The 12,500-nt window shown below is 34.0% G+C and overlaps 1 protein-coding gene across 1 annotated transcript in view; it reads left to right on the top strand.

Moving 5' to 3' along the window:
* The window catches only part of LOC135205515 (myotubularin-related protein 6-like), a 638,726-nt gene that overhangs the window by 523,442 nt on the left and 102,784 nt on the right, over positions 1-12,500 (top strand). The window contains 3 exon segments of the mRNA XM_064236258.1: positions 5,190-5,207; positions 5,209-5,250; positions 5,252-5,353. Of these exon segments, the coding sequence (XP_064092328.1) occupies positions 5,190-5,207; positions 5,209-5,250; positions 5,252-5,353 (162 nt within the window).

Raw genomic sequence — 12,500 nt, 5'->3', positions numbered from 1 at the left:
TTGCGAGGGCTATCTCAAATATTATTCTCGGTCTTACCTCATTATTGGAATATTTGAAACGCTTCATGTTGATATATTTGTACATAACAAGACGTAATTAATAATGTCTCGCAGGCAAGGGTTTTAATGAAAAAACGTTTTCTAAGTAGCAGTTCTTCTGAGAAATGGCCGATTAAAAGTAGTGTAATAATATTAACAATTTATAAACCGAATCCATCTGAACTCAGTAACGTATTTACTATATATATATATATTATATATATATATATATTATATATATATATATATATATATATATATATAGTATATATACATATATGACTGGTAAAAGGAGCCCATAAAAACGCCAAAATATAGAGAGAAAATACTATATTTTAAAGACTGCTGTCTCTCTCTTCAGGTAAAGGAATGAGAAAAGTTACAGAAAAGGTGGTATTTATACCAAGAGATCCATCCACAGGTAAACCAATTTAGGTCACTCCCACTGATGATCCTTCTTTAATACTCTCAAGCGTTGGCTGAATGAAAACTTTGTGAATGACATCTGAATCCCATGCGCCCTTTGAGATGTTCATTACTTGTCTCTGTTTGATCAAGGCCGATTCTATCGTCTGACTCTTCTACCGACATTTGCTGCTATAAATTATACGTGACAAATTCCAGTTTATTGTGTGGTTATGTTCATTTATATGGTTGAAAATATGCTATAATGTAAATGTATAGTTTATATATGTATTTATATGCAAAAATATTTGTTTATTTTTCCAATATGCATGCCACTGCGAAGGTGCAGTCATGCAAAGATAGTTACGAAGACCAGGCCTCTCATACACCGCCCGCCATATTTACATATGGTGAACATATCTCTTAGATTTCCAGACAATGGGGCGCTGTGCTTGTGCTTGAGGAATCAGCGTCGCAAGGCTATGTTGTTATCAGGTTGTTTCGTTCTGTGACTGCATACAAAGTGCTTGTCCCACTGGCAAAACAACTGGGGGTTGTTTTTGCGCTTCTGGTGGTCTGCTCCACACTGCAATCTCTCTCTCCTCTCTCTCTCTCTCTCTCTCTCTCTCTCTCTCTCTCTCTCTCTCTCTCTCTCTCATTAAAATTGAAGAACTTGTTTATTGTGATGTCATTTTTATAATAATCAGTCATTTACACAATCTCTCTCTCTCTCTCTCTCTCTCTCTCTCTCTCTCTCTCTCTCTCTCTCTCTCTCTCTCTCGTTAGGTGGTTTTTTCATTGCTTGGTATTTTGTAGTAAATCACTCTCTCAGTTGTATTTACAAATGTTCTTTCCGTTAAAAATGTAAAAAAAGTAATAAGTTCAACTATTACAAAAGGTATTTACATGATTTATTGGCGCAACATTCATTTTGGGCACGTTTTCCAGAATTGATAGTTTTCCCTAAATTATTCGGATTTAATGCAGCATTTAGGGTATTTTGATTGAACAATATATCGTTTTTTGTAAAGCCGCGCGTGTAAATACCGCACGTGTTATCTACTGCTGGCTAATGAAACATTGTACAATTCAGCATTTTTTCCAACGTTTAGGATTCATTCACTGTCCCCGTTTCGAGATTTATGTTGATCAACACGATAATACATTACTACCCTAATACTATTCTTGCATTTGAATACATTTTTATCTGTTTCTTAATTTATTAAACTATTTTTCCTTTTTTTTTATTGTGTGGGTTCTCTTCTTTCTGTATTTCCTTTTACCTCGTCTTACTTCTTCCTAATGAACCACCATATCCTTTGGAAGCTTGAATTTCAAGTCAATGGCTCCTGTGGGCTTGTTCCATATGAATAGGTTTCGTCTTCTGAATAATAATAATCATAATCATCATCATCATCATCATCATCATCATCATCATCATCATCATCATCCAAACAAAAACTTCTTTCAGTTTTCTTTTGAAGATTGAAAAAGAAACCCACAAAATTACTGTGTATAACCTGAGTAAAATAAAATGTAAATACTTATAAGTATTTACATTTTATTTTACTCAGGTTGGCAACCTACGCATCTCTTGAAAAAGGGCCACAGATAGGGCCTGAAAATACTCGAGTGTTGAGTAAATTAAATGTAAATACTTATAAGTAAACACGTTATACATAGTAATTGTGTGGGCTTCTTTTTCAATAATAATAATAATAATAATAATAATAATAATAATAATATAATAATAATAATAATAATAATAATAATAATAATAAATGAGATATATGGTGTCAGTGTTATTGGCAGAATTGGAGATTGATTTTGTCACAGACATACTGTGTGAAAAATTGGCTGTAACCTTGGTAGAATTTTCATAAGTAATTGACCCTAGTATTAGAAAGTGAGAAAGATGTTGATCAAGGCCCTGTGGAATTTGAGAGAGTTAGAGAATCATAATGATTTCGGTATAAACTGAAAAATGCTCAGGCAATTACCTTTCTCGGGAAATCAAGAAATGTATTGACTCTAATCTAATTAAAACTGAGAGATATTTTGACTGATCTAATTACAACTGAGAACTATATCGACTGATCTTGTTGAAACTGAAAAATATTTTGACTGGTCTAATTAAAACTGAGAAATATATCGATTAATCTTGTTGAAAACTGAGAAGTACATTTACTCTGATCTAGCTAAAATCTGAGAAATATATTGATTCTGATGTTGTTGAAAACTGAGAAGTATATTTACTCTGATCTAGCTAAAATCTGAGAAATATATTGATTCTGATGTTGTTGAAAACTGAGAAGTATATTTACTCTGATCTAGCTAAAATCTGGAAACTATTTAGACTGATCTAGTTAAACTGAGAAGTATATTCATGTGATCTAGCTAAAATCTGAGAAATATATTGACTTTAATCTAGTTAAAACTGAGAAACATATTGACTGATCTAGTTAAAACTGAGAAATATATTTACTCTGATGTAGTTATAAACTGAGAAATATACTGATCCTGATCTAGTTCAAAACAGAAATATACTGACTGATATTATTCAAGAGAAATATATGGGCAGACAAAATGCAGCGGATATAAATGACCCTCGAAATGGAGAAATGTACCGGAAGGTCCCTCCCTGGCCCTCCCTCCCTCCCTCCCTCCCTCCCTCCCTCCCTCCCTCCCTCCCTCCGTCCTGGAGTTTGGGTTGTTATGTAAATGAATTCGCCGGATAATGAGACGACTCTCTTACGATTATTTTCCTCTTTTTATTTGTTCTTTCAACTACTTTTTATTAATTTTTTCCAGTTTATTCCTCATCCTGTGTTTTGCAGTTCTAGATTCATGTTTTTTTCTGTTTACAAATATTTTTTCTATTGACCTTTTGATGTTCATTATGGCATTTCCCTCTGTATACGCTTCTGCCCATGACAAGGATTTCGTTTTTAATTCTTCTTCCTCTATCTGCCGAATCGTAGCGTGTTTCTATAGTGCTTTTAAGATCCACATCTTGAACTACTTTTCTTTCCGAGAAGTAATGTTTGTGCTTGCTGGCTGCTGCAGTGACTCTTTCCCATTAGCTTGAACAAGTTGCAGGGGATGTTGCACACAGTTGTAGGCCGCTTTCGATTAGAGGGCTTTAATGAATTTCCACTGAGGTTGAGCTTTTCTTGCATGGTTCAGATATCTCTCTCTCTCTCTCTCTCTCTCTCTCTCTCTCTCTCTCTCTCTTTATATATATGTGTGTTGTGTGTGTGTGTGTGTGTGTGTGTATGTATATATATATATATATAATATATTATATATATATATATATATTTGTATATATATATATATATATATATATATATTATATATATATATATATATAATTCTTGGTATCTAAGAAATATTTTCATTATCCGTATTTCGATGTATTCTTATCACATTATTTTTTCAGTATGTTTTAAAAGGAAGTTTGTATATTATTATTATATTATTAATTATTATTATTATTATTATGTTATTATTATTATTATTATTATTCCAATTATTATTATTATCATTATATTATTATCATTAATTAATTATTTTTATTAATTATTTAATATTAATTATTTTATTATTATTATTATTATTATTATTATCACCGCTCAAAATTTAAAGCCTCCTATTGTGGAATGCACCTAAAAACCTTCGTCAAATTATTAATTATTATTATTATTATTATTATTATTATTATTATTATTATTATTATTATTATTATTATTATTATTATTATTATCACCATCACTGTCATCACTATTGCTAAACTTAAAACTCCTAGCTGTAAAAATGTCCCAAAAAATCTTTAATAAAAAAATAAAAAACAAAACCAAAATTAAGACGCGCTCTAGCGTCGAGATACAAGGAGATAACGCGAGGTGAACAGCTTCCTCCCAGATTGGCCCCCATAAGGGTCTTCGCACGCTCCACGTTTGCATATTGAGAGCCGCAGCGTTTGGAGGGGGTTGGGAGAGGCGAGTCTCAGATCACGCGATGTCAAGGAAAATTTACCGATTTGTTTGTATGAGAGAGAGAGAGAGAGAGAGAGAGAGAGAGAGAGAGAGAGAGAGAGAGAGAGAGAGAGCAGGTTATCATTATTATCTAGACCTGTGTCACCATTGCATGTGTTTCTTTATTCATTATGCACACACACACACACACACACATATATATATATATATAGATATATATATATATATATATATATATATATATATATATATATATATATATATATATATATATATATATATATATATATATATATATATATATATATATTATATATATATATATATACGATATTTATATATATATACTATATATATATACTATATATATATATATATATATATATATATATATAGATATATATATATATCGTATATATATACAATATATGTGTGTGTATGTATTAAATATAGTTTAACGAGTTTTTAAGGACTAGGCTAAATAGCTTGTCATTTAATGTGAGAACAAGAATTTAAGAAGGTAAAACAAAGACGTTGGACAGCTCTTTGGTAATAAAACAAATATAACGGAATGAAAATCACTGAAAGAAAATGAAGAAAAAATTTATTATTACCATCTAATAAAGAAGGAAAATTATTATTTGTTCCTATTCACGCCTTTTTTTTTTTCATTCGTAACGATCCATCATTCATTCATTAGCACAGTCCATTAATCTATTTCATTCTTGATTCCTTCATCCTTTTCAGATCCTTCACATGCACATCAAGCGCCGTGGACAAGCTCCCTCTCTCGACCAAGGACTCTCCTCCGCCAGGTCCGCTGCAAGACCTTCCTCTCCGTGACCTTTGGTCATTCGAAGGAGAGGGAGATTGCCAACGACATCATACATACCTCGCTCCTCCAGCTGTCCGCAGCCAGGGTAAGTCAAAAATACCAACCCCCCCCCCCCCCTACCCAACGGAATTCAGATTGGATACACACCCTAGCATCCTTAGACCCTTTACCCCCCCCCCCCCCCTTTCCCCCCCCCCCCCCCCCCCCCCCCCCCTTTCATGTCTCTATGCACTTGGACTTCGGATTCAGGTTTTGTTTTGGTAGGTTCGACGTCTCTTCCTGGCCAAGGGTTGGTCAGGGAGGTTTTTCAGCAAATGAGAATTTTTTTAAAGCATTTTTTTTGTTTTGTGTGGTTTTTGGTTGGGTGGCTGAGGTATTTCTAATTTAATATATACACATATATATATACATACATACATACACACACACACTATATATATATATATATATATATATATATATATATATATATATCGATATATAATTATCGAACTTTTTTATTACTTTCGTTGTTGGTTGAGTGGACGCATTTTCTCTCTCTCTCTCTCTCTCTCTCTCTCTCTCTCTCTCTCTCTCTCTCTCTCTCTCTCTCTGGGAAAAGGTGGATTTTTTTTAATGTCAGAATTTCTGGAAATAAAGAAAAGAACAACATACCAGAACTGGAAAGAGACATGGGAAAATAATTATTATTACCCATATTAAATGATGGGGATAACACGCAAACTCAAAAATAAAAATAGAGTTTTCAGAAGAACCAACCCAAACTGAAAAACATAGATATAATGAATATAACTGAAACCTGGTATTCCCAAGAGACTGGTAATGATGATCAGATGAAGGGGTTCCAAACTTATAGATCAGATAGAAAAATAAGAATCAAGGGGGAACCGCGATATATGGGAGAGACATAAAACAAGGAAAAATATATGAGAAATAAAGTAACTCAGAATGTGAATTAATAGCGGTAGAATTTGTATCTGAAAAATTAAGTAACATGGTAATATATAGAGCCCCTAATACTAAAGAGTTTGACACAATAATAGAAAAATTGGATGATATATGTAGAAATCACAAAGACTGGACTATTCTCCTATCTGGAGACTAACTTTCCTTTCGTAGATTGGAAAGAACGAATAGGAGATTGCGGTTGTATTTATACATATAAGAAAAGAGAGTAATAGTAGTGCAGAAGACAAGAGGCAATTGGAAAAGCTATTAGATATGCTACTAGAACACAACATTCAACAAAGAAATCACCTGCCAACAAGAAAGGAAAGTGTTTTAGACCTAGTATTTGTGAATTAGGTGAATTATGTTAAAGAAATAATAGTTTATAATGCGAGTATTTCAGACCCTAATGTCATAGAGTTAACAGTCCGTTCCAAAGCAAGTGTAAACAGAGATGAGCAAGAGATGAAAAAGTGGGAAGGATATGGAAAATACAATTTCTATGGTAAGAATATAAAATGGTCAGAAATAAATGAAGAATTAGACAAAGATTGGGATAACATATTCGTAAGTGATGGTATACAGGTAAATACGGATGTATTATATAAAATATTAGAGATAATAGTTGATCAATATATACCGAAGAAGAAAAGTAAACATCAGTCATGCATACCAAGAGACAGAAGTGGAAAAAAGGTCTTGCAAAAGAAAAGAATGCATGGAAAGTGATGGAACTAAAAAGTAAGATAGAAAATGCAGAACAAAATATTATACAATCAAAAGAAAATGAAAAACGGGACTTGGAAGAAAAACTATTGTACTCATATGCGAAAACGATGAATAACAGAAGAATAGAAATAGGCCCTCTAAGAATTGAAGGGAAATTAACGAATGAAAAAAAGAAAATATGCAACATATTAGCAGAAAGATATGAGAGAATTTACCCCTAGAATTGATAATAAAGATAATGATACAGAAATAAGGGATGAAAATAGTGAATATTTGTCAGACATAGATATTAATGAAGCCGATATTGTGCAGGCTATTAATGAGATTAAAAATGGATCAGCAGCTGGGCCAGATAGTGTCCCTGCCATTTTATTAAAGAAAGTAGTTCATTCTATCGCAAAGCCGCTTGCAATATTATTAAGGTAAAGTGTAGATACAGGTAAGATTTATGATGAGCATAAATCAGCATATATTACCCCTACTTTTAAAAGTGGATCAAGACTAGAGGCAAGTAATTATAGGCCTGTGAGTTTAACATCACATATTATAAAAGTGTATGAAAGGGTAATGAAGAAAAATATTATGAAACATTTGATAAAAAATAATTTGTTTAATATAGGACAACATGGTTTTGTACCCGGGAAAAGTACACAAACCCAACTGGTAGTCCACTGTAAGGACATATATAAAAATATGATAAATGGAAAAGAAACAGATGTGGTTTATCTAGATTTTGCAAAAGCTTTTGACAGATAGTTATTGCAAACGATGAGAAATCGGATGAAGCTAAGGTAATATCCGGTGTGCCACAAGGTACGGTGTTAGCTGCATTGCTGTTTGTTATTATGACTGCAGACATTAACAGTAATGTTAAGGACTCGGTAGTGAGTAGTTTCGCTGATGACACAAGAATAAGGAGAGAAATTACTTGTGATGAAGATAGGAACTCGCTACAAAGAGACCTTAACAAAGTATATGAATAGGCAGAGGTAAATAGGATGGTATTTAACTCTGATAAATTTGAATCAATACTAATTTATATCTGCAATTCATGAGGTAGCTTATATTTTGTAATTATTCCAATTTGTTTCCTCGATTCCCATATTTACTAACTGGCGTTTTTATTGCCTTAGCAGTTCTCTGATAATTTGCTTTTTTTTCTGGAATCGTCGTGTCCAGCTCTGATTCTCAGTATCCTTTTCTCTGCGTTGTCTTGCTCCAATGTAAACTGAAGACTTCGGTGCCACCCTTCTAATGAGTTATTTGGTCTTTGGTAGGTCTCCCTGCACCCGATCAAAAGTCGTCCATAACTCAGGTTTAAAGATAGCATCTCTCCAACGGCGTCGGAAGGGACGACCAATCCACGTATCCTCAAAATAATTCGTTAACTCTTCCAAAGATTCAAATACCTCGCAAATATCATCAGCTGGCACAAAAGCTAAGGCTACCAACATCTTACAATGTTTTCGAATATGCTCTTTGCTTATAATATAACTGTAAGATTTAAAGCCTATATTTTCCGCCATATACACTGAGCCAGATGAAAAAAGTAACCACTTGGTTACGTGCCCTCAAACACATTTGAAAATGCATTTTGAAAAACCTTTTCAAAATTACAAAGCATAGTATCGGGCGTCATATCTGGGGCTAAATTTCTTATGAATCATTTTTTGAATTTCAAAAATAATTTACAAATAAAAACTAATTTGATCACTGTCTTCTTAATTTTCCATGCTTTAGCTTTTTTTTCGCCAAATATTTCGCCAATTACTTCGCCAAATTGTCTTTGCGCTGAATAGTCCTCGTCCTGAATTGTCATGTGGTGAATTATCCTGCGCGGAATTGTCGGCCCACGCATTTTTCTATTGACATTTGTTTACATGTGTGTGTTTATGGTAGTTTGATTCCCCTTTTCTTATTTTTATTAGTTGCTTAAAAATGCAATAATTTTCAGTGGAGCAATAATGTGTGATGCATTTGTTTCTCGATTTTGACTTTCCTTCCTCTCAACCGAATTTCAAGTTCTTTAATGGAATCGACCTCATTATTTTTGTATAAAAACAGAGAAATATTTTGGATTATTTTTTGTATAGAAGAAGGATTTTGCTCATGTAACATCTTTCATTTTCGTAAAAATATTAGAACACCGTGGGAATGTAACAAAAATTTAATTTAGAACACCGTGGGAATGTAACAAAAATTTAATTCTCTCTCTCTCTCTCTCTCTCTCTCTCTCTCTCTCTCTTGGTTACTTGAGAAACGTGTGTAAATTAAACTATAACGTTCGTGTGCATTCCCATCTCTATTCCCGTGGTTCCCAGATTGCCGGAATAGACAGTTGGAATTATGTTTGAATAAACATCTCTTTCGGGAATCCGACCTGATTAGCTGATATGAAAAAAGCTTTATTTTTATTGATTGGAGGCTTGTGGATTTATTACGATTTATTACGGTTGTAGGATTTAAATTTCCGCTAGCCACTGGATTTATTGTAATCTTATCACTTTTGTCGCTTGTATCTTGTATATTGATTGTTGTCTACTTGATAGTGGGATTAGATTTATATTAGTGGTGGAATTTTCTTAAGGTTTTCTGGAGTATTTGATTGTTTGAGAACGGATTCGTTTGATCTTCGTCTGAGTTTAATCCCTAATGATGGCTGGATTTCCTCTATTTTTATATTAATTATATTTTATTTAGTGGTGAAGTTTATTGCAATTTCATCAACGTTAGTTGTTTGTTAGTTAACTGTTTTATTTGACTTTTTCCCAATGAAATTTCACCCAGCAACTTGATTTTGTATAACCTTTTCTGGATTGAATCTCCGCTGTAACCACATTTTATAATGTCTTTCAATAAACGGTTTCCTCTGTTGAATTTTCCTACTTCAACTCCTATTGGGGGAGAATATTTTAGAGAGTTAATTATGTGACCGCCCCTTGAAAACGGGCAGGTTAAAGAGCCCAAGAGAAGCTGTATAACAGATTTGTCTAACTTTGTTGCTTAGTTATGAGAAGCCCTTGCTGGCATGTAGCCAGTACAATTTTAACAATGACAATAACAAAAACAACCTCTGAAAATTGGAAAAAAAGAGCTCAGTAACATTGTTTAAGTATTCACGTGCTTTTCACCCCATGAAAATTGATGTTCCAATTGTTATTTATCCGTATTTATTTAGGATTTGAATTTTCGTCAGCCGACTGACGACTTTAACCTGAATGATTTTTGAGGGATTTTATTTTGTTAATGTTTGAATGCAATGGAGTCACTTGGTGTTTTCAAAAGACATTGGTCAGAAGTTCCTAATACCCTTGGGAATGCAATATCCAGTATCACAGCTGACATGACTTCGGGCATGTTGCAATAAGTGTCACCGAGGTTTGTTAAAGGTATTCGTGACTATTATGAAACTGTTTACTCGTAGTTATTTAGTGCTTTTTAAAAATCTGTTCATGTAAGTCCTCTTCAAGCTTTAAATAGCGGTTATATATCTCAAGTGCGTGTTACATGTGATTGCTTAAAGCCTTTTATGTAAAACTGATTAATACATTCGATATAGTTCAAAATACTGGTCTGAAGCAGCTAGAAAGATGTCCGAAGTCTTCTACCTCAAAAACCAGCGGATAAAACTTAGTAGGCTTTTTAATTCCAATTGTTTTTTTTTTCTTTTTTTTGTGGGGGCGGCGGCTGCTCTCTCTCTCTCTCTCTCTCTCTCTCTCTCTCTCTCTCTCTCTCTCTCTCTCTCTCTCTCTCTCTCGGTGGCATCTGACATTGAAGCTTCGTCAACCTTTGATGCCTTTGTGACTATGGTTCAGCCGTGTTGTCTCTGTTGAGGCATTTTTTAACACACTCGAGTATTCATGGTGAAAAAGAATGTGTGTGTGTGTGTGCTGTGCCAGACGCTTTGTTTTGGAAGAAGGCAAAGAAGGGTAGGAATAGGAGGAGGTAATAGGAATGAGGTGAAAGAGAGACAAGAAGGAAAGAGGAAGCGAAAAGTGAGACGTCCACGAAGGAGAGGAAGTGTGTGGAAGAAAGAAACGAGTGGGAAGAGAGAGAGAGAGAGAGAGAGAGAGAGAGAGAGAGAGAGAGAGAGAGAGAGACTCATCTCATTGAACGTGTTTTCAAAAGACTATTGATTGGAAGTTCCTAATCCGCTTGGGAATGCAGTATCCAGTATCACAGCTGACATGGCTTCCGGTATGTTGCAATATCTATTCACTGGTGGTTGGTTAATTAAACCTTTTTCTATTTTTTTCAATTATTTTTTTCGTAAATCGCTTAAGATTGTTCTTCGGGTACGAAAAAAAACTGTCTCTTTTGTAAGGGAAAGAAGTCTCTCTCTCTCTCTCTCTCTCTCTCTCTCTCTCTCTCTCTCTCTCTCTCTCTCTCTCATAGTGGACTCGACTTTGTCTATATCTACATCGTGAGGAAAAAGTTGCTGATCTTGTCGTGAGACTGACTCTCTCTCTCTCTCTCTCTCTCTCTCTCTCTCTCTCTCTCTCTCATCAGAAATAATACGCTGCTGTCCCAGTTCTTCAATTTAGTCCTTCAGCAAATGCCAATCTGCCTAATAAGGTTCATTATGATAAACTCTGATCATCCAGATCCTGTTTATTAGTTTTCTCTTTGTTTTTTTTTTACAAGTATTCCCATTTCGTCTTGGTCTTAACGACACCAGCTATGAATTCAAAGATCTTCATTTTCTGTTGAACTTTCCTCGTAAATCTTAGTGCGCGCACTGCACTGGAGAGAGAGAGAGAGAGAGAGAGAGAGAGAGAGAGAGAGAGAGAGAGAGAGAGAGAGAGAATTTAAACTCGAACTAGGGATATTAATTTTAAGGTTATAAACGAAACGTCAGAGAGAGAGAGAGAGAGAGAGATTTAAACTCGAACTAAGGATATTGATTTTAAGATTATAAACGAAACGTCAGAGAGAGAGAGAGAGAGAGAGAGAGAGAGAGAGAGAGAGAGAGAGATTTAAACTCGAACTAAGGATATTGATTTTAAGGTTATAAACGAAACGTCAGAGAGAGAGAGATAGAGATATTTCATCTAGAGTTAGGGAAATCGATCTGAGTGACGGAAAGGAAGCAATGTAACTTTGGAAAAATCATAGAATTAATGGTATAATAGTTATTGTCCCAATGTATAATGAGACAATAAATACTGTATCGTATTTTGCTTGTTTCATAGTAAGACATTTAATACTTTTTTCATCGTTGCTTATTCGTAAAAGTATTGCACTACTAATGCTAGTGCTTCTAATGGTACTAATATTGACAAGAATTTTTCTTCTGTCATTACTCAAGATTCTGATGATACTACTAATAACTTCTGCTACAAATAACAGTACTGTAGGGCAGTGTTCTCGTTACTCATAGCACAAACATTCTCACCATACAAACAAACAAACAGCCTCATTATTGGCTAGAAATAAACATGAATTTCGTTGTTGATAATGGAAATAAATTATTTCCCCTTTTATTGTTCGTGAAAGCGTTTTACTACCGACATAAATCTCCACAAGAAGTGGACAAGAGCCTTAGG

The sequence above is a fragment of the Macrobrachium nipponense genome, chromosome 24 (assembly GCF_015104395.2).
Source record: "Macrobrachium nipponense isolate FS-2020 chromosome 24, ASM1510439v2, whole genome shotgun sequence".
In the NCBI taxonomy this organism is placed as follows: domain Eukaryota; kingdom Metazoa; phylum Arthropoda; class Malacostraca; order Decapoda; family Palaemonidae; genus Macrobrachium; species Macrobrachium nipponense.
The sequence above is the reverse complement of the archived record's forward strand: the minus strand, read 5'-3'. Positions and strand labels throughout refer to the sequence as shown.